This window comes from Delphinus delphis, chromosome 21 (genome assembly GCF_949987515.2).
Source record: "Delphinus delphis chromosome 21, mDelDel1.2, whole genome shotgun sequence".
NCBI classification, from domain to species: domain Eukaryota; kingdom Metazoa; phylum Chordata; class Mammalia; order Artiodactyla; family Delphinidae; genus Delphinus; species Delphinus delphis.
The window spans coordinates 13,353,101-13,376,283 of record NC_082703.1 but is presented as its reverse complement, the minus strand read 5'-3'; the positions used below and the strand labels follow the sequence as shown (position 1 = coordinate 13,376,283).

At 36.7% G+C, this 23,183-nt stretch overlaps 1 protein-coding gene across 1 annotated transcript in view; it reads left to right on the top strand.

Annotated features, from left to right (window-relative positions):
- The first annotated feature begins 208 nt into the window (after positions 1-208).
- The window catches only part of TNKS (tankyrase), a 176,230-nt gene continuing 153,255 nt past the window's right edge, over positions 209-23,183 (top strand). The window contains exon 1 of the mRNA XM_060001288.1: positions 209-892. Within this exon, the coding sequence (XP_059857271.1) occupies positions 220-892 (673 nt within the window). The 5' untranslated portion in view covers positions 209-219. The remainder of the gene's footprint in view (positions 893-23,183) is intronic.

Sequence of the window (23,183 nt, the reverse complement as noted above, 5' to 3'; positions counted from 1 at the left end):
AGCCCGCCAAGGAGTCACAAAGCCCGCCCCTCAGCTACAGGGCGACGCCCCCTTCCGCGGCGGTTCTCGGAGCTCCCAATACTTCCCGCCCACTCTCTGACCCCGCCCACCGCTCCCAGCATCATTTCCTGTGCGCTGGGTGCTAATTGGTCCAGCAGTCGGAAGTGAGGGCGGGCGGTGGGGCCGTTGCCGCAGTGACAGTGCTGGGGGAGTCTGAAGATGGCGGCGTCGCGTCGCTCTCAGCATCATCACCACCATCATCAACAACAGCTCCAGCCCGCCCCAGGGGCTTCGGCGCCGCCGCCGCCACCTCCCCCCCCACTCAGCCCCGGCCTGGCCCCGGGGACCACCCCAGCCTCCCCTACGGTGGGTGGCCTGGCCCCCTTCGCCTCCCCGCGGCACGGCCTAGCGCTGCCGGAGGGGGATGGCAGTCGGGATCCGCCCGACAGGCCCCGATCCCCGGACCCGGTTGACAGTACCAGCTGTTGCAGTACCACGAGCACAGTCTGTACCGTCGCCGCAGCTCCCGTGGTCCCGGCTCTTCCTGCCTCATCTGCCGTCGGGGTCGCTCCCAGCCCAGCCGGCGGTGGCAGTAACAATTCACCGTCGTCCTCTTCTTCCCCGACTTCTTCCTCATCTTCCTCTCCATCCTCCCCCGGATCGAGCTTGTCGGAGAGCCCCGAGGCGGCCGGAGTTAGCACCACAGCAACATTGGGACCTGGGGCAGCAGGACCTGGGCCAGGGGTCCCAGCAGTGAGCGGGGCCCTCCGGGAACTGTTGGAGGCCTGTCGCAATGGGGACGTGTCCCGGGTAAAGAGGCTGGTGGACGCGGCAAACGTGAATGCTAAGGACATGGCCGGCCGGAAGTCTTCTCCCCTGCACTTCGCTGCAGGTCAGAGACTTTGAATTGCTTATTAAGGGTTTTGGTGTTGGGGACGGGGGTCCGGGTCGGGAAAGAAAACAAGTTATTATGATGGAACAATGGGGGCGTGGTTATGGTTCTTCAACACTTCTCGGGAAGACTTGAGGTTCCTTTCTTTAGGTGGTGCCTGGGTGACGGGGGGCGTGGTAGGGGAACGTGTGAATCCATTCTTTTTAGTGTTTGCACAGTGATCCTTGTACTCATCCCCAAACTCCTTTACTGGTACTCAGGATATGGGTATACTTAAACTTTTTCAGTTACGAGTGTGCAGGAATAAAGTTAGATCTGAACAGTCTTAGAGTAGTTTTGTCGTTTGTTTGCTAGTTTATTTCGTTTTTGCAAGAGTAGGTCCCAGGAGGACAGTATAGACCAAAAGAAGTTTAATGTAACTCGACAAGTGTAGAAGTAGCTATCGTCGTCTTAGTGGGCCAATGAGAGACATAAATGAAGTTAGTGAAACTTTCCCCCCTTTTGCAAGGAGTTTACAGTCCAGTTGGGTAGATCGAAAGGTGCCTGTATGAAACAACTGGAGAAGACTATTTGGATGCATTATGTGGTGGCGGAAGAAATACAGGCTTTGAAGTTATGGACACTGCTGTTTGTTAGTTTTGTAGCAGACAATTTACCTTATCTCAATTGCCTCCATTTTCTCTTGGGCAAAAGTGATACAGTGAGGTTGTGTGAGGATTTAGTGAGAAGCATCTGGCGCATAAGTTCTCCCCTCAGAATGCTAATTCCTAAACACTGGAGCACTACACACTTTTGTCTTTTTTTTTTTTTTTTTTTGAGCAAGTAGTTGACTCTTTTCTTTTAAAAACACATAACATATTTTTATAAAATACAGAGAAATATAAAACAAAAAGGACTATAATCTCACTGCCTAGATACCTACTATTGATATTTTTAAAAATAAAGGTAGGGCTTCCCTGGTGGCACAGTGGTTAAGAATCTGCCTGCCAATGCAGGGGACACGGGTTTGAGCCCTGGTCTGGGAAGATTCCACAAGCTGTGGAGCAACTAAGCCCATGCGACTGCCCTCTAGAGCCTGCGGGCCACAACTACTGAGCCCGCACGCCTAGAGCCCGTGCTCCTCAACAAGAGAAGCCACCGCAGTGAGAAGCCCGCGCGCCGCAACAAAGAGTAGCGCCCTCTCTCTGCAAATAGAAAAAGCCCGCGCACAGCAACAAAGACCAAACTCAGCCAATAAATAAATAATTTTATAAATTAAAAAAAATAAAGGTAATGTTATATACATTAGAAACGCTACATTAAAAATGTATATGTTGTATGTACATTGTAAAATTAATGTAGCATAGAAATATATACAATGAAAAAGCACCAGGCACACACACACAAACATCAGAGGTAATACCCTGAAGATTACTTCTGCTAAGTTTCTCCTTCAGTTTTTTCTGTTAATGGTAAAGCATATGTTAAACTTACTAAATACATTATTTATTTTTACCACACTTGGAAAATATTTTTATCTTCATTTCATAGATGACACAAGTGGAGCACATACTGCTTAAATAAGCCCATGTTCACTAGAAGTAGTGGAACCTGGATTTAAACTTTGATTTTAGAGTTTGTTATATCAAGTTTAAACAATTATAACATACCAAGTTTAAGGTCACTTTTCTTTTTTGTGAGTAATTTTGATGGAGTTTCTACTTTGGCAGTGTTTGCGGGGAAGAAGTAATTGGGGGCATATACTCCAGGAATAGTGTTCACACATTTTATTTTTTGCAGCCCATACTTAGCAGTATATTGTCACCCACACACAAACTGAGTCAAAATTTCAGGAAACAATTCTATCCCTTGCTACATGTGTTGCACTCTGATATTTTATATCCTATTCCATTTCCTTTCTTACAAATGCTGTTTGTGATCCCATTAATGAGTCATGATCAACAATATGAGAAACACTTACAGGAAATCATTATTAGATGGCTGGGTCCATTCTTGAAATGTAGCCACTACTGTTAGGAATGTAGTGAATTGAGTCATAAACAGGCTTCCATTTAAGTAGATGCATGCTCACGGTGTTGCTTATTTTAGATGAAAAATCATTTCTTTTTCTTTAGGCCAAATGATAGATCTATAATGAATGAAACGAGACCTTTTGCTTTTGCAGACTTTATTCCATATTTGACTATTTTAACACATTGTTTCACAGATCTTGTCATTTCTCACAATATTGCATTACAAGTCATCACTAACAGGTGATAGCTAGTTATATTAATTTGGGTAATAATGTACTGATTTAGGATTAGTCACACATAAAATAGTGCTTATCTCCCAAATCACATCTTCTGTTTGCCACAATAGTTACTTTATATTCTGTTTTAGTTTTATGTGTACCCAGATAAGCTAGAAGACAAACAGTAAAACAGCCCTGTAATTATGTTGTAGTTATGAGAACCTAATCTTGAACTGGCTTTTTTAGAGAAAAAAAATAATTTTTTTTAGTTCAGTGTGGAAAAAAGAACAAAAACAGTAAGACTCTCCATGGTCTAAATGCACAACACCCTGTAGTCAATTTACCATGCTTTCATGTTTGTGTTCCTAGCATTAAAGCATTAAAGCTTTGTTAAATCTAGTCTTCTCCATCATGTGTAGCCTGGATAATTAAAAGTAATTCTCAGTTGACTATTAGTTGGTTAGAATGCTAGTCACTGAATGTCATGGAAGAGCTGTTTTAAAGATAGGAAATTGGTACAGTCCCTTGGATGGAAAGGTTTAAAAATTGTAGTTCTTTTGTTGCACGAATCTTTTATTACTTATCATAGGTTGATGTTAAACACTGACACAATTTTCAAGTGGCAGGTAGTCCTTACCCTTATGGAGCTTCAGTCTGCGGGGGGAAATTAAATAACAACAACAACAAAACCCCACAAAGTGTATAACCTAGAGTGACAGGAAGAGTACACTATACTGTCTTTTGGAGCAGGCAGTAAGGACTCTTGTCCTGATTTTAGATCATTTAAAGAAGTCGTCTTTCTAAAGAGATTGTTTAAAACAGGGGTTTAAAGGATGAGTCCAAGCTAGCCAAGCAAAGATGGGAAGGAAGAATGTTAATTAATGCCTTTATTTCCATTTAAATATAAATATAGTTCTATAGAGTGAAATGAAACCATTTTTAAGACCCTCTGAAGTGGTATGAACTCATACTCATATTTAAATCCTTATGCTTTTTTTTTAGCCGTAATTCTTTCCAGCAGCAGAATTAAGAATCCTTTCTATCTCACTGTGGATTGTGATAATTATTAGTTTAAAATGTAGCTTAGAGACAGTATTAATAATGGAATCACCCTATCCACAACTAGAAACATAGTCTTCAGTTTCCACTGTTGATACAGGTTCTTAAAGTACTATTTCTAATACCTTCTTAAGATAGCCATATCAAAATGATCCAGTCTTTTATTGTTGACGAGTTTATATAAGACTTTTTCTTCTACAATTAAGATTCTTGACCCTGGTTTTCTATTGTTCAAAGGATAGTAGTCAAAGCTTTAGAAATAGCATTAATTTAGAACGATATATCTCCTGAGTTCAGTTCCTAGTAGTGACATATTTTTGTTATACGCGGGCCTCTCACTGTTGTGGCCTCTCCCGTTGCGGAGCACAGGCTCCGGACGCGCAGGCTCAACGGCCATGGCTCACGGGCCCAGCCGTTCCGCGGCATGTGGGATCCTCCCGGACCGGGGCACGAACCCGTGTCCCTTGCATTGGCAGGCGGACTCCCAACCACTGCGCTACCAGGGAATCCCCTCTGATGACGTCTCTTTTTAAAGAAAAGTTCAGATGACGTCATTATTAAAAAAAAGGTTTAACGAAGCATTGAATTCTGAAATTTCACGGTATTTACTTTAAATTGAAGAAATTTTGAAATAGGCTTCCTGGTTAACTTTAATGGTTAACATTAATTAACATATGACTTGAATTAGGACATGTAATATGAGGTACTTCAGTATCAAAACCAGCAAAATATGTAGGGCAGTTTTATGCTTTCTTTTGATTTGAGTGGTTTCTACATCAACACACATTTAACTATGTAGAGGTTGCCTGACTCCTTTTTCTCCTGATTTTTTTCAGCATGTCCATGCTTGTTCCTCCCCCCACTTCACTGTACAAATGTAGTTTCTAGTAAAAAAAAAAAAAACACTGTGTTCTCTAAACTGTTGCCCATCAGTGGGTAAAAAAATGAGTCAGAATGCTTCAGTCCTGGAATGGGAATCTTTCTATACTTTCTATTGTCTGGCAAGGTCCTTGATTATACTATTTTATTTTTAATATCTTTATTGGAGTATAATTGCCTTACAATGGTGTGTTAGTTTCTGCTTTATAACAAAGTGAATCAGCTGTACGTATGCATATATCCCCATATCCCCTCTCTCTTGTGTTCTCCCTCCCACTCTCCCTATCCCACCCTCCCTATCCCACCCCTCTAGGTGGTCACAAAGCACCGAGCTCATCTCCCTGTGCTATGCAGCTGCTTCCCTCTAACTATCCGTTTTATATTTGGTAGTGTATATAGATCAATGCTACTCTCTCACTTTGCCCCAGCTTACCCATCCCCCTCCCTGTGTCCTCACGCCCATTCTCTACGTCTGCGTCTTTATTCCTGTCCTGGCCCTAGGTTCATCAGAACCATTTTTTTTTTTTTTTTAGATTCCATATATATGTGTTAGCATATGATATTTGTTTTTCTCTTTCTGACTTACTTCACTCTGTATGACAGATGCTAGGTCCATCCACCTCACTACAAATAACTCAATTTCGTTTCTTTTTATGGCTGAGTAATATTCCATTGTATATATGTGCCACATCTTCTTTATCCATTCATCTGTCGATGGACACTTAGGTTGCTTCCACGTCCTGGCTATTGTAAGTAGAGCTGCAGTGAGCGTTGTGGTACATGACTTTTTGAATTGTGGTTTTCTCAGGGTATATGCCCAGTAGTGGGATTGCTGGGTTGTATGGTAGTTCTATTTTTAGTTTTGTAAGGAACCTCCATACTGTTCTGCATAGTGGCTGTATCAATTTACATTCCCACCAACAGTGCAAGAGGGTTCCCTTTTTTCCACACCCTCTCCAGCATTTATTGCTTGTAGATTTTTTTTTTTTTTTTGCGGTATGCGGGCCTCTCACTGTTGTGGCCTCTCCCATTGCGGAGCACAGGCTCCGGACGCGCAGGCTCAGCGGCCATGGCTCACGGGCCTAGCTGCTCTGCAGCATGTGGGATCTTCCTGGACCGGGGCATGAACCCGTGTCCCCTGCATCGGCAGGTGGACTCTCAACCATTGCACCACCAGGGAAGCCCTGCTTGTAGATTTTTTGATGATACCCATTCTGACCCGTGTGAGGTGATACCTCATTGTAGTTTTGATTTGCATTTCTCTAATGATTAGTGATGTTGAGCATTCTTTCATGTGTTTGTTGGCAATCTGTATATCTTCTTTGGAGAAATGTCTATTTAGGTCTTCCCCTTTTACCTTTCATTTCTCATAAGGCAGGAGTTAGGAAAGTTTTTCTATATATGGCCAGACAGTAAATATTTTAGGCTTCATGCCCTCTGTGGTCTCTCTTTAAACTGTGTCAACTGGTCAGCTCTGCTTTTGTGCCATGAAAATATCCATAGACAATACATAAATGAATGGGTATTGTTATATTCCAATAAAACTTTATTTATAAAAATAGGTAGTGGCCATATTTGGCACAAGTGTTGTAGTTCGCTGATCCCTGTCATAAGACATTGTCTGGGTATTTTTTTTTTCATTTTTGTTTTCCTTCTTGTTTAGTCTTTACTTCTGGAATAACCTTTTCTTTTATTTTGAATTATTTTCTGAGTTCTGTCATCTTATTTCTAATTCACACATGCTAGTTTTTCATATCATATCATTTTCACATTGTCTTTTAGCTATTATTGAAATAGTAGAGCATAATTTTGTCTTTTTTGGGCATTTTCTTCTAGTATATTGTCTATAGGGATGCTTTTCTCCTCAAATTCTTCTTATAAGAACTTTACATGGGATTTGACCTCATTTTTTTTCTACCGCTCATTTTTACAGAAATTAATTGCTAAGTAATTTCAAGGATAAAAATAGAGGTCTGAGATGTTGAGGGTAACTCCCCTTGTCCTTCCTCCTCATGTTGGACATGCAGGTCTGACCTAGAATAGATGAAGTCTCACAGGAAGGTTTGCAGGATCATCTCTTACAGTAGTAGCATTTAAATTATGAAACATCATTTTATATCTTAGTTTATATAGCCTACATGCCACTTTCTAGAGAGCCTTTACCAGAGACATTGTGCTAAGGGCGTTTTATAGTTAAGATGTCTTCCTCATAGTCTGTTTACATAGAAGTTTTAATAATAAGAAGTTTAGTCACCTGCCTTTTTTTTCCTCCCCTGGGGCATCCCTTTTGTTCCCAAGGAACTGAATAGATCGCAGGCTAGGTGTGCCTTCCTTCCAAACCAGATGTGATTCTTTGTCAGTTAAAAGACCAGAGAAATATATCTGGAGAATAGAAGACATATCTTTAAGGACCAAGTTGTGAGCGTAAATATGTTTTAAAAAAATGGTATCTTAAGCTTAGAGCCCAGGAGAAGAAAAGTGGTCAAGGAATGTAAATCATGCTAAGAAAATGTATTTTATTTTAGTGTTAGGTTTTAGGAAGGAATCAGCATCATCATGAGTCTTGCGATGAAATGCAGTTGAAAACACTAGGGTAGCTTGTTCTTTTTTTTTTTGCGGTACGCGGGCCTCTCACTGTTGTGGCCTCTCCCATTGCAGAGCGCGGACGCGCAGGCTCAGCGGCCATGGCTCACGGGCCCAGCCACTCCGCGGCATGTGGGATCTTCCCGGACCGGGGCACGAACCCATGTCCCCTGCATCAGCAGGTGGACTTTCAACTACTGCGCCACCAGGGAAGCCCAGTAGCTTATTCTTAAATGTATTTAATAGCCTGCTTTTGCTTTATGGACAAAGAAATGTTTCTGGTAGTTGATTGTAAAATATGTGTGAGATACGATTGAAGACACAAGAGCCTCTTAAATTCTTATTTTTCCTGTATGTCAGAGTACTTGAAGTTACTTTGGTCTATGTTTATTCTTCTGACAGGAACACTCAGAAACGTGGGATGTAGCTCTGATCTTGGGGGGCCTAATACCTGTATCATCAATGTGGATTCATAATAAGAACTGAGTAGTGTCGGTGTTTTGGGGATTTATACTAAAGCCTAGGTGCTCAAGATAACTTTGAGGTTCATTTTCTAAAAATCATTTGATTTTGAGTGATTGAGGAAAGTTATGAGTGTTTTGCTTTTGTGTGCCTACTGGGTTTTCCCTTTAAGGCTTCATCAGATATTCAGGATTGCTTTTCCCTGCAGTGAATTGCCGGGTTCTTTGTCAAGTGGAAACTTGTTTTGCCTGTTGGTTCAGGAATCTGTGTATAAAATTAAAATTAAAGTAGTGTGAGCGTAAACCTTTTTTTTTGAGACTTTTTTGGGAATGTAACAGCTCCCTATTCAGTTAAGATTTGTCATTTTTGTTTTAATTGTAGAAAAAGGGGAAATAAAGTGATGTAAATGTTCCTCTCCCTTTTGCCTTTTCAGTAGAACACTAAACTAATGGTTGGTGGCAGATGTTTGTTGGTTTGTTTGTGTGGACTTGCAACTTTTTTCATTGCGGTAGATTTAAAAAAACATGAAGCAGACAATCTTTATTAACTACAAACTGAAAAAAAAATTGTTTTAAATTTACTGATTGACCAGATCTTTGAAGCCAAGGTCCCTGTATCATCAGGTATGGTTTAAAAATAACCTAAACCTCCTGATGCCCAGCTGTAATGCTTTGGAAAAACTAGGATATATGTATGTATATTATGAGCCATAAAGATCAGATGCCTTCATTCTGGTATATCGACCAACCATAGAAACCATTTTGATGTTTTCATCCATCTTGTTAATAAATAAGATATACAGTTCTCCATTTCCAAAACTCAGGTTGTTCTCATGTTGACGACGGAAAATGGGTTTTTAAGAAAGAAGTGACATGGGATTACAGTTGATAGCTACATTTTAGCTATTTTTTTCTAGTATCTTGAGAAGAGATGCCAAGCTATGCTTTTGTCTTTGCAGGAAAATGTTCTCTTTTGGAAAGAAAGAAACAGAAAAACCTTTTGGACTAATTAAAAAACTTTTAGCAAGCTATCAAAAACTTGGTTGCCCTTCCCCCCCCAAAAAAGGTCCACACAATTTAACATTAGGAAAGTGTAGCTGTTAGTTGGAATTTTATGAAAGCAGATAAATTTGAGGTAAAAGGAGAAGTTCAGTGTTTAGTTTAGTGAAATGTTCATGGTATGTGCTCTATAAATATTTGAGCAGATGAACTTTGTAAGTTAACACTTCTGATTTCTGATAGTCTGTCTTTCTTAAATGTATAAATGGTAATTCTTATCTATTAGTCTAGTTCTTTGTCATCAAAGTACTTTTACTGCTCTGTTGGCATATAAACGAATAAATTTAGTATTGATATTGTTGCTAAATAATAGTAAAAGCTAATAAAAATAACAACAAAAAAGCTTTCAAGTGAATTTTGCACTTTCCCTGTGTTATTTAATCCTTACAGCAATCACACGAGATAGGTTTTAACTCTGTTTTACAGATGAAGAAACCGAGACTCAGGTGTCTTGTCTAAGGTCACATAGCTGTTAAGTGATGGAGCCAGATTTAAACCCCTATCTGATTGTCCTAAAATTGTTTGGGTAATCCTACTCAAATAGAAAGTTGGTAGCAGTAAGAAATCAACTCTTTTGAGTATTTTATTATTTGACAGTTTGTTATTGCCTTCTCAAATTTGTTTTCTGAAAATATAAGTAATTGTACACATTTTGGAAAGTTCAGTAGAAAGTAGTTAATCATCTCACTACCCCAGTGCAGCTAATAATAGTCATTTTGGCATCTTTTCCCCTAGCTTTTTTCCTAGACATTTAAAATAAAGCAAAACTGCATATAGATGCTCTCTTAAAACATGACTAGGATTTGATCGAGACCATGCTTTTAGTAAGTAGGCTGTTGGAACATTTGTGATTAATAGAATATTGGACTCTGATCTTTTGATCAGTTGCTAATTAAACATAAAAAGTGTGATTGGAAGTAATCTTCAAAGAACCTCGTAGTTTAATGGAAGAAGGATATCTTAGCAATTCCTTTCTTTAAAAAACTACTTAAATTTGTTGAAAAATCTCAAAGATAAGCTGCTGTATGCTTTGATTCATGGAAGCAGTCAAGAAAAAAAACCATTTTGAACAGTAAATAAAGCATATGGGAGTCACAACAATTTGAAAGTTTAATGCCCCTGAACTGATAGTTTAAAATGGTTAAGATGGTAAATTTTATGTTAAAGGTATTTTACCACAATTAAAATTTTAAAAATGGGGATGGATGTCTATCATAGTGTGCATTATGGTCTCTCTATTGTCCTTAGAGAGAACTCATTTCTTAATATTACCAACATGAAATATGGAAAGTAGCATATTTAGCAGTGCTACGTTGAGGATACCCTTTCATCTCTTTTGTTAATTCACATTTTTGAGAGTCACTGTCGTCCTTCTTTGGCAGTATGAAACTAAGTATTCATGAGGTGTTTATGGAAATTCAAAAGAACTTCATGCAGCTTGTTTAATTAACAGTCATTGAGACAATTTCATAGTGTGTTTCCCCCCTTTGGTCTTTTTTCAGGAATCTGGCATGAATCCTAAGGTTTTATAGTGGTTCAATGACAACTCAATAAATGTAAGTGCTATAAGGAGCAAAATGATGGAATGGCATCAGTTCCTGCCCTTGCAAAAATTTATAGTCAAAATGCAGTAGTTCTCAAACTTTTGATCTCAGGACTCTTTTACACTCATAAAAATAATTGAAAGAGTTTTTGTTTATATATATTATATTGATGGAGATTTATATTAGGAATTAAAACTGAGAAAATAAAAAATTCTGTTCTATGTTAGAGTAAATCACACTTTCAATAAAAAGTAACTATTTCCTAAAACAGATTAATGAGAAGAGAGGCATTACTTTACACTTTGCTAGTCAATGTCTGACTTAATAGAAGACAGGCAAATTCTCATCTGCTTCTGCATGCCATTTGTTGTGCTTTATTATGTATATTGAAGTATATTTAGAAAATCCTGCTTTAAACAGATATGTAGTTGGAAAGGAAGGAATATTTTAATAGCATTTTCAGATAATCTTAGATTTTTTTGTTTGATACTACACCCAGACTTGACAAGTAGTAGTTTCTTAAAGGTTAGTTGCAATGTGGAATCTGAAGCCATATCAATAAATTTTTCATACTCTGTTATGTATGAAATGAAATCCATTGGTCTGTCTTATATAAATGGATTTTATAGCTACACACATTTAAGTATCGAGAAACTTTTAAGCTCATGGTGGCAGATACAAGTTTTAAAAAATTCTCATTTTTTGCTTGAAAGCTCACATTTTATCATTGGGAGCAAATACTGTTTGTTGTTTTCCTTGAGGTGACAGGCTCACTTTGTTCATTCTTGAGAAAATGTTTACCAAATACACAGGTCAGACGGAGCTCAAACGGTCTCATACGGTTGTTCCTCAAGACAACCATACTTTGGTGTGTAGCAGAAGTGCTTAATGTGTATTTCTTATTTTGCCACAAGAATATTAAAAAAGATACATACTCAGGGGTTGGAATTTAATAAAATTAATATTTACATTTTCATGAAGGACATTCTTAAGTGAAACTGGTGGCGTTTTTTTTTTTTTTAAACTGTGAGGGCCTGGTGGTGAAAAATTCAATGACTAATATATGTCCATATATGTCAACTCTACAGAATACAATGACTGTATAGTTTGCTGCCACTGTTTTGGTTCATGCCAAGATGCCAGCAGTTTCACCTACCATTGCTTTTGCACCATCATGAGCACCATGACTACATTTTCCAAATGTCCAACACATGATGTTATAAGATCTTGCACTATAACTGTCTTGACAGTAAGAAAGCTAAAATCATCTTAATATTATTTTGTAAATGGTTTTGACTTCTCAGACCCCCAGAAAGTGTCTCAGGGATCACCAGGGGACCATGGACCACACTTTGAAAACTGCGGAGCTAATACAAATAGATATTAATTTTGTTAACATTCTTTTGAGAATCTGATACTAGGTATGGACATTTTCCCCAGAAAGATATACTTAAATAGCAAATTTTACATGTAATTTTCAGAGGATTATAAACTTCCAGAAGCACTAGAGCTATGGTTCCCAAACTTTGCATCAGAGTCACCAGGAGGGCTTTGTTAAAACAGGTTGCTAGGCCACACTCCCAAGTTTCTCATTCAGTTGGTCTGGAGTAGTCTAGGAATTTGCATTTTTGTGTTCATTCTCTGTGGTACTTCATGAACTCTTATTAATCTGAAATTTTACATTTTCCTTTAATTATGAGACATCCTGTCATTACTTCTACGTATATCTTTCCTCTCTTCCAATCCTCTGTCTTACCTGTTTCTTCTCATTCTCTGCTTCTGTTTATCCCTTTCAGAATTTTTTGGCGAAGTTCTTCTACCAGTTTTTCCTCAGGAATTTCTCCTTTGTTTCTATTATTATTCAGTCAATTTATTGTATTCTTTATTTCTCCTGTTATATTTTTCATGATAATATTTCCAGTTGGTTTTACTTGGTAGATTTTTGTTCTCATGTTTTCAGTATTCTCCAGTTTTTCTCTAGCAACATTTAATATGCCAATTTTAAATGTTTTTTTTTGGTCTGTTAATTCTGCTTTTATTTGCTCTTTCATGGTACTTGCACTCCTCAGACATCTTATTATTTTCTGCTGTGAGCTTATATTCCCTTGGAACTAACAACTATTTGGGCCAATATTGCATTTGTTTGGGAGGATGAGTTTTGATGGGGGTCCGGTTTAGGACTGGTGAAAAACCTGTGTTCTAGGTTTTGGTTCTCCATGTGGTCTGAGGCAAATAGGGACATGCCTCAGGGTAGAGAGGCTCTGGATGGTGGTTACATCTTAGTTGTTGAGGATTTCACTGAGCAATTACATGAGGTGAGTGCTATCACCGTCGTGTAATTGCCTAATTGGGAGTCCACCTGTACTTTGCTTCCCACCTCAGCCAAGTTCCAGTATTTTACCTTGATGTTACCCCTTCTCTTTTGGCTAGAGGTGTGCTGTAGATACTGCTTTCATATTCCACAGCACAGGGGACAATGTGATAATGTTGAGGAGTGAAAAGGACACAGATCACTTTCCTCTGGCCTGTCTTCTGTCCAGGATAACTGATCTTCTGCAATTAAGCTGATGTTTCTTCCCACAATGGCACCCAACCATTTTTTTTTTTTCTTCCCAAGGAGGAATGATTTCTTACAGTGTTTTTTTGTTTGTTTTGTTTTTTTAAGCTGGAATCTGGGATTTGTCTCATACCCTTTTGCTTCTGGTGATTTCCCAATGTTTTTGGAAAAAACACACATTTTTAACTGTGTTTGCTAATGAAATACTTCTTTTATCTGAGTATAAATGTTTTCCTTTCTAAATCAGGTTCTATAAAATGGAAAAATTAATTGGTCAGAGTCCACCTTTGACAAATGAAAAATATATGCAACGTCATTGCTTTATAGAAGTCATTTTGTAGTTTGTTTTCTAAACTGTTATTTTAGAAATAACAGGGAATATACTCTTATAAGTCTTAACCATGACTTCTGATCTAATGGAGTGTAAAATAGTTCTTTATTTAAAGGCTAATAGAGTTAGAAGAGGAAGCAATTATGACTAATGTTAAGTAGAAAATGCATGTTTCTTTGTCATAGAACATTTCTTATAAGGTAAGCAGAAATCTATTATTAGGTACCTACAGTTCTGTGTATATTGGACTGCATAAATTTAACCCAGTGTATAGAAAACCTTTGACATTTTAAAGAATATATCACAAGACTTTCAAGACTTTCCCCAACTCCCAGCTTAGAGCATAATACTGGGGCATATAATTTCCTTCATAAAAAGTAGTAAAACTGAAAACTTTAAAAGACTAGAAGATAGGCCTGGTACACAACATAGTGATTCGATATTTCTATACATTACAAAATAATCAGTTATCATTTGCCACTATACAAAGATATTACATTGTTATTGACTGTATTCCCTATGCTGTACGTTTCATCCCTATGATTCATTTATTTTGTACCTGGAAATTTGTATCTCTTAATTTCCCTCATCCCCCAACTCCCTTCTCCTCTGGCCACCACCTGTTTGTTCTCTGTATCTGTGACTCTGTTTCTGTTTTGTTATATTTGTTCATTTGTTTTTTTTTTTTACATTACACGTAAGTGAAATCATAACGATATTTGTCTTTCTCTGTCTGACTTATTTCACTTAGCATAATACTTTCTACATCCATCCATGTCACAAATGGCAAGATTTTCTTCTTTTCTTATGGCACAGTAATATTCCTCTGTGTGTGTGTGTGTGTGTGTGTGTGTGTGTGTGTGTATAATACCTTCTTTATCCATTCATCTGTTGATGGACACTTAGGTTGCTTCCATGTCTTGGCTATTGTGAATATGCTGCAATGAACATAGTGGTGCATATACCTTTTTGATTTAGTGTTTTTTGTTTTCTTCAGAAAAATACCCAGAAGTGGAATTGCTGGATCATATGGTAGTTTTTTTGAGGAACCTCCATACTGTTTTCCATATTGGCTACACCAGTTTACATTCCTACCAGCACTACACAACAGTCCCCTTTTCTCCACATCCTCACTAACACTTGTTATTTGTTGTCTTTTTGATAATAGCCATTCCAACAGGTGTGAGCTAATAGCTCATAGTAGTTTTGATTTGCATTTTCCTGATGAATAGGGATGTTGAACAACTTTTAATGTGTTTCTTGGCCATCTGTATGTCTTCTTTGGAAAAATGTCTGTTCAGGTCCTCTGCCCATTTTTAAAATTGGGTTGTTTGTTTTTTTAATGTTGAGTTGTATGAGTTTTTTGTATATTTTAGATATTAACCCCTTATCAGATACATCATTTGCAAATATCTTCTCCCATTCAGTAGATGGCCTTTTCATTTTGTTGATAGTTCCCTTCATTGTGCAAAAATTTGTAGTCTGATGTAGTCTCATTTGTTTACTTTTGCTTCTCTTTCTCTTCCCTGAGGAGACACATCCCTATTGCTAAGACTGATGTCAGAGAGCGTACTGCCTGTGTTTTCTTCTAGCAGCTTTATGGTTTCAGGTCTTACATTTAAGTGTTTAATCAATTTTGAATTTATTTTTGTATATAGCGTGAGAAAGTAGTTCAGTTTGATTCTTTTGCATGTAGCTGTCCAGTTTTCCCAACATCATTTATTAATTTTTAATTCAGTACAATTATAAGTTACTGTGTTTAATGGACCTTTAGAGATGCTCACGGATATCTAGAACTACTGGTATTAAATTGCTGAATGATGACTTTGTTAGCTGGGAAAGAACAGTTACTTTAGGAACCTTACAGCTATTGCATAAATGTGTCATGGCTGAAATTTGTTTCACTGAAAGTAATTTTATTGTCTTTTTTTTTTTTAAATGTTTTTATGGGGGTGGAGGTGGTTTGGTATGCTTAAGAAAGTAACCAGGCTATTCTGATATTTTAGGTTCAAGTTTTTCCTAATGTTTTTTGAGAGAACAGTGAACACGTCTCATCTGTCAACAAGTACCTTTTTATCTTTCCTAACTTACTTTCTGTTATTTCTTCTGTCAGGAAAATAGATACCATATATATATATATATATATATATATATATATAAAGTTCATGAGTTATTTTGCTAGACAGTCCCAAACTTATTTTATTGTTACTTTGAATGTCTTGAATATAATTTTTTTGCACTTAAGGAAAAAAATTATAAATAAGTATATGTGAGAGATGCAGTATAAATTTTTTCATTGGTTTTATAAGTCGATGAATTTAGCAGTTCAAATGATATATAGTGCTTGGGGCTTTGCTGACGGTCCAGTTAGGTCGAAAGAGTCTTTAAGCTATGACTTTGCTACTATAAATAAAAACATCACTTTTTAATACTCCAAACACTTTAGGTTTTTCTCCTTTTATTAAATTTTAGAATGCATTGTTGTTATTTACAAGATTTAATATTGCCCAGGGTTGTTCCTTTGAAGCTTTAAGTTTAGGCAGTTTAAAATGCTGAACACAACTGAAACAAATTACTGTCTCTATGAACTCAGACCTAGTGAATAGATACCAATGACCTTACATTTGATATTGAAACATTTTTGAGTGGTTTTAATTGAAACTCTAACGTTAGAATAAGAAACTTGGTACGTATATTGGGTTTAGGTAATGTGTAATGAATTTAGGTTTTCCTCCAGTGCCAGCACAATGCTTTCCACATAGTATATTTTAAAATTTCTTTGAGTATGTGAAATAATGTAATTGTTTCTCCTACTGCTTAGGGGAAAGAATGTGCTGAAATTTACAAGAGGTTCCTATTACTTAGTTTGGTTGGGGAAGAAGAATTCATCAGTGTGAACTTTTTATTGCTACTTGGCTTGCCCTGCTGAAATTCAGACTCTGTTACTTATGACTCAGAGGTTCTGCGTGATCTGGTTTTACTGACCTTTCCTAATGCACCACTGCCCCTTCCATCCCCAAAGCAATGAAAACCTTAAAATACCCAATAATCCTTGACAGATATGCATAGGGTATTAATGGAGAAAAACACAAAATAGAAGAACATAAGAGACCTCAATTTAAGGAGAGGTATATCATACATATGGATTAGAAGACTCAGTATTTAAAATTTTCAACTTTCCAGAATTAATTCTAATCAGTAAGCTTTTAAAGAAAACAATTTCCAACAGGCTTCTTCATGGAACTTGAAGATATTTATATTGAACATCAAAAAACAGTAATAGCCAATATAATTTTTTAAGAGGAGCAGAGTGGATTGACATTGCCCTACTCAATATCTAGGCTTATTTTGAAGTTAAACTGTTGAACAAACAAACTGATGGAAAAGAAAAGATACGGAAAAAAATAAAATTAGATCTTTAACTCACACCATACTTACAAGATCTAAATGTGAAAAGCAAGGTTATAAAATTAATCTAAAAGAAAATGTAGGAAAGTATGTGAATAGGAAAGATACTTTAAAGATCACATAGGAAGCACAAACCATGCTTCCTATGTATGTAGGGAAAGATTGTTTAAGTTTAAAACTTGTCTGAAATCAAACACAATGTAAACAACGTTTAAAGACAAGCCATAAACACAGAGAATATATTTATAATGCATATAACCAACACAAGATTGGTGTTCAGAATATATAAAGAACTCCTACAAAACAATAATAAAAAGACAAATGAAAAATTGGGCCAAGATATCTGTCTGATAGTTGACAGATGAAACTTAAATTGTCGTGGATTCAGCTATAGATATTCCAGAACTCAACTAACAGAAACTTAAAGCCTAAGGACATTTATTTCCTGCTTGACAAGTCTAGAGGTAGGAAGTTCAAGAGTTGGTCCAGTACCTTATGAGCATAGGAAGGATCTATGCCATTATTTTCATAATTCCCTTGACCTTCTTATCATTTCAGTGGCTTCAGATGTCACCACCTTTTATGAGAAATTTTCTAAAAATAGAGAGGAAAGGGGAAAAGAGAAAGGGACCCTCTTCCTTCATACACCTTCTCTTAATGGGGAGAAAAATCTTTTCAGAAGTTTCTAGATTTTCCCTTCTGTCTCATTGCCAGTCACTGACAGAGAGGAATGAAATCACCTTTCCGGCTTAGAGTAATCAGGAGTCACTCCCTGGACTGGGGAAAGGATTGCCTTCTCTTAGCATATATTGGCTGTCCAGTTCCTGAGCAAAATAGAGTTTCTGTTTGCCAGCAAGAAAAGGGGATAATTAGAAAAAGCATTTGACAAAATTCAAATCCATTTATGATAAACAGTCAACAAAGTGGGTATAGAGGGAACATAACTCAACATAATAGAGGCCATATATAACAAGCCCACAGCTAACGTCGTACTCAGTGGTGAAAAGATGAAAGCTTTTCCTTTAAGATCAGGGACAATACAAGGATGTCCGCTCTTGCCACTTTTATTCAACATAACATTAGAAGTCCTAGCCAGAGCACTTAGACAAGAAAAAGAACTAGAAGTCATCCAAATTAAAAAGGAAGAAGTAAAATTGTCACAATTTGCAGATGGCATATTATATATAGAAAATCCTAAAGGCTCCATCAAAAAGCTTTAGAATAAGAAAATTCAATAAAGTTGCAGGGCATAAAATCAATACATAAAAATCTGTAGCCTTTCTTTGCACTAATAATGAACTATCAGAAAGAGAGATTAGGAAAACAATCCGATTTACAATTGTATCAAAAAGAATAAAATACCTAGGAATAAATTTAACCAGGGAGGTGAAAGACCTGTATATTGAAAACTGTAAGACATTAATGAAAGAAACTGAAGAAAACAAATAAATGGAAAGGTAGTCTGTGCTCATGGATTGAAAGAATTAAAGTTGTTAGAATGTCTATACTGTTCAAAGCAATATATAGATTCCATGCAACCCCTATAAGAATTCCAGTGGTACTTTTCACAGAAATAGAACAAACAATTCTCAAGTTTGTATGGAATCACACAAAAGACTCCAAATAGCCAAAGCAGTCTTGAGAAAGAAGAACAAAGCTGAAGGCATCATATGCCCTGATTTCAAACTACATTACAAAGCTAGAGTAATTAAAACAGTATGGTATTGGTATAAAAACAGACACATAGATCAATGGACAGAATAGAGAGCCCAGAAATAAACCCATACATATATGGTCAATTAATTTATGACAGGAGCCAATAATATACAACGAGGAAAGGACAGTCTCTTCAATAAATGAGATTGGGAAAATTGGACAGCTACATGGAAAAGAATGAAACTGGACCATTGTCTTACACCATACACAAAAATTAATTCAAAATGGATTAAAGACCTGAATGTAAGACCTGAAACCATAAAACTCCTAGAAGAAAACATAGGTGGTAATCTCCTTGACATAAATCTTGGTGATGATTTTTTGACTCTGACACCAAAAGCAAAAGCAACAAAAGCAAAAATAAACAAGTGGGACTACATCAAACTAAAAAGCCTCTTCATGGCAAAGGAAACCATCAACAAAATGAAAAGGCAAACTACTGAATGAAAGAAAATATTTGCAAATGATATTTCTGGTAAGAGGTTAATATCCAAAATATGTAAAGAACTCATGTTGAGGGGCTTCCCTGGTGGCGTAGTGGTTGAGAATCCACCTGCCGATGCAGGGGACACGGGTTTGTGCCCCATTCTGGGAAGATCCCACATGCCGCGGAGCGGCTAGGCCTGTAAGCCATGACCGCTGAGCCTGCACGTCTGGAGCCTGTGCTCCGCAGCGGGAGAGGCCACAACAGTGAGAGGCCCGCGTACTGCAAAAAAAAAAAAACAAAAAAAAACGTTGAAAACAATGACGGAAGAATGTGTGTGCGTTCGTGGGTGAATTGAAATTGAGTAGTCAGTCAAAGTCTCTCCTAGTTGTTACCTTTTGGCTGAGAATTGGATGACAGAAGGAGCTAGGCATGTGAAGATCTGGGTCCAAGGTCTTCAGGCAGAGCACACAGCAATTACAAAGCCCTCTAGACTGAAATAAGTTTGTCATATCCAGGGAACAAAAAGTGGAAGACAGGGTTAGTAAAGCTCAATGAGATGGGAGAGGTGAGAGTGGCCAGCTCACATAGAGCCTTGTTAGGTCATAAGGAGATTTTAGTAATATTTTATGTGTGTTATTGGAATCCATTGCAGGATTTTAAGTAGGGAAGTGACCTAATCTGATATGTGCCTTGAAAAGATCACTCTGTCTACTCTGTTAAGTATGAATTGTCGGGCAGCAGCTGTGACAGTAGAGAGACAAACAGAAGGTTATGTGCTGAAGTCTAGACAAGAGATTGTGGAACATGAAACCAAGCTGGTGGCACTGGGGAGTAGGCAGATTTGAGATGTGTGTTTGGAAGTACAGTTCACACATATCAGGACTGAGGGGAAGAATTCTTCAACAGTAAAATGAGGGTAATGGTATCTCTCACAGGGTGTTATCACAGGAGCTAATGTTTGTCAAGCATTTGGCATACTTCTTGACACACATAAGAGCTTACTAAATGTTAGCTACTTAACCATTATTATTGTTATTTTTTTTGTTGTCAAGAACAGGGCATGTACTTTAAGCAAAAAGAATTTTTCTGTAAAAGCTAAATTATACCTGTTGTACAACTCTCAGATTGGAAGTGTTATAGCACATACTGTTTTGTTGGTAAAAATCAGAGTATTACTCTGTCTTAATTTTTAACAACCTTTGGATCGGAGGGAGATGGTCCATTGGTTTTCCTTTTGTACTTCATAATACTGAACCATAAATATATATATATATATATGTATGTAGCAACATTCCTTTTAAAAGCTGTGACTTAACTTTTTTAAATGTGTGCTAGCTTGACGAGCTGGGACGCTGAAAATCTTGTCTGCAGTATGTCTGTAATGCTTTCACTTAGGGACTGTTTCTTTGAGTTAGTTATTGATACGTTACTTCAAATTCTATGTAGTTCTTTGAACTGACCCTAATTATTATTTTTACTTTGGTTCTTTAGACCCAAATAAACAAATCAATTATAGAGATAATTATGACTACAAACCTTGGTTATGAAACAAAGGCCTTATATAACCATCAGAGATAACAAATTCTCTTTATGTGTGAAAAATAATGCATATGCATTCAACATGGATAGAATGGCGAATGACCAATTATGATTTGTGCTTAACAGTACAGGTAGAGTATATGTTTTGATAAACTTTTTATGTATGGTTTTCTAAATTACAGTACTTTAAATAGGGGACTTGTTTGTTTCATAGATAACAAAACCTCTGATTTAATAATGTATTTTAATACAAAATCAAATTAGAAGAGTTTACATCATAATTGCCATATAAAATGTATCTTTACGGGTTTTGACTGTTCACCTCCACCTTCTTTTATAAACTTATATGTGTACACCCACATATATTTTATACAAAATTATGTTTTTATATAATAATTAAGAAAACAGATAATCAAAAAGAAAAATATTCCATACTTCTACTGCTTAGTGATTTAGTCTCTTTTTCTACCCATCTATGTATCAAATATATATATATATATATTTTCTCCTATATTTTGTTTTATATATTTTTAATCTAAAAGACTGATCTAAAAAAAAATCTATGTTGTTGAATTTTCTGTAATATCCTGTTGTGTGTGTGTGTGTGTATGGTCTACACCTTTTTTGGTGATTTTTTTCATTGTGGTAAAATATATGAATTTTAAAATGTTAAAATTTTGTTTATTTTAAGCAATTTAAAAATAAAATACCATTTTAGCCATTTTAAAGTATATGACTCAGTGACATTAAGTACATTCACAGTGTTCTAGCGTCCTTTTAATACAGGATGGTATTATATCAAAAACCATCACTTCATCATTCACTTAACAGAGTCTTTATTGTTGGGCATCTAATTTCCGTGATTTTCTAGAAATATTATGATAAATATTATTTTTATTTTTTTAGTAGGCATTCAATTCATACTGTTTTAATACAATAATTTTAGACCCAGAATTACACATACAAGTAAATCTAAAAGGAGGGGAAAATACATGTTACATTTGTACACCAACATTAATGTGCCTGCAAGTTCCTATCATAACACAAAATTCTAGTGAAACTTAAAAGTGGCATATCCAGGTGTATGACTTCTATCTACAATTATCTCTGGGACCAAATGCATTCACATTCCTCCACATGACTCCACAAGACCACTTCATAAGGATTCACGGGGCCCCAACATAGCACCAAATGAAGAATTTCCTTGCCACCAAAGATTCAGGGTATGAGCATAGAACTCCAAAAACTACTCTGAAGATGACTCTCTTTGTGTTTATTCTCACCATTTTCCAATTTGTTTAGATGTAGCTAAATATGGTCTACAAGTACCTACAAAAGAAGTTGGCCATAAAATTACTTATAATAACACAGCAAAATTTAGTTCTCTGCAAAATAAGTTAATATAATACTATTTGTTCCCTCCCATAGATAACTTTGGATTTGTAATATTTAATTTCCTTCACTTCTATTTGAAAAGAAAGAAAAAACATACAATAGGGGAAGCCAAACTATTGCATGGAAATATTTATCCCTTACTTTCTCTCCACTTTACAAAGCAAATTGTATGATTCTAACACTTAAAACAAAATAGACTTTAGGAATAATTTGTTCTAAACTACCTGTATAAGTTTCCTGTGGCTGCTGTATCAAATTACCACAAACTCTATGGCTTTAAAAGAAATTCTTTTCTGTCACAGTTCTGGAGGCTGTCAATCCAAAATCAGTATCACTGGGCCAAAATCTAGGTGTTGGCAGGTCTGTGCTCCCTACCAGGCTCTAGGAGAATCTGTTCCTTGACTATTCCTGGTGGATGCCAGCATTCCTTAGCTTGTGGCCACATCACTCTAATATGTTATTATAAATATTCTTGATGCAAAATATTTTTTCATATGTGAATCTTTTTTTAAATGATAAGGTTTGAAAAGAGGTATTGTTGAGTCAGAGAGTATTTAAGCCTATTCATGATAATGCTACATTTTTTCTAAAATGTCATACCAGTTTTTATTCACATTTTCAGTATGTGAGCACAGTTCCATTTCACCACTTCCTTGCTGATACCAAGCATTTTTGTTTTGTTTTGCTTTATTTTATATTTTAGATCTAAAAGTTTTAGTAAAAAGTAAACACACTCTTTGCTATTTTGCTTCAAAGTTATAACGTATATTTTTTAAAGTACCAATTGATACGTTAAGAAGTATCTTATTTTATCTTTATTTATTAGTGAAGAAAGGAAATTAGTTCTCAAACACTGTTAATGCACTGATGAGGGTGTGTTTGCACTCAGGCTTTACTCAGATCTGTAAAGCAGGAAAATCACTAAATCTTCATGGGTAAAGAAAGCACCTCTGGCCCAGTGGGACAGTAGGGCTGTGACAGTAGAGGCAGGAGGCACATTGAAGTCAGAGAATTAAACAGAATGTAATATCTGTAAAGTTCGGCATATAATAAAGAAACAGCAGGATGGTGATAGTTCCATTAGCATGTACCCTATACTTTTG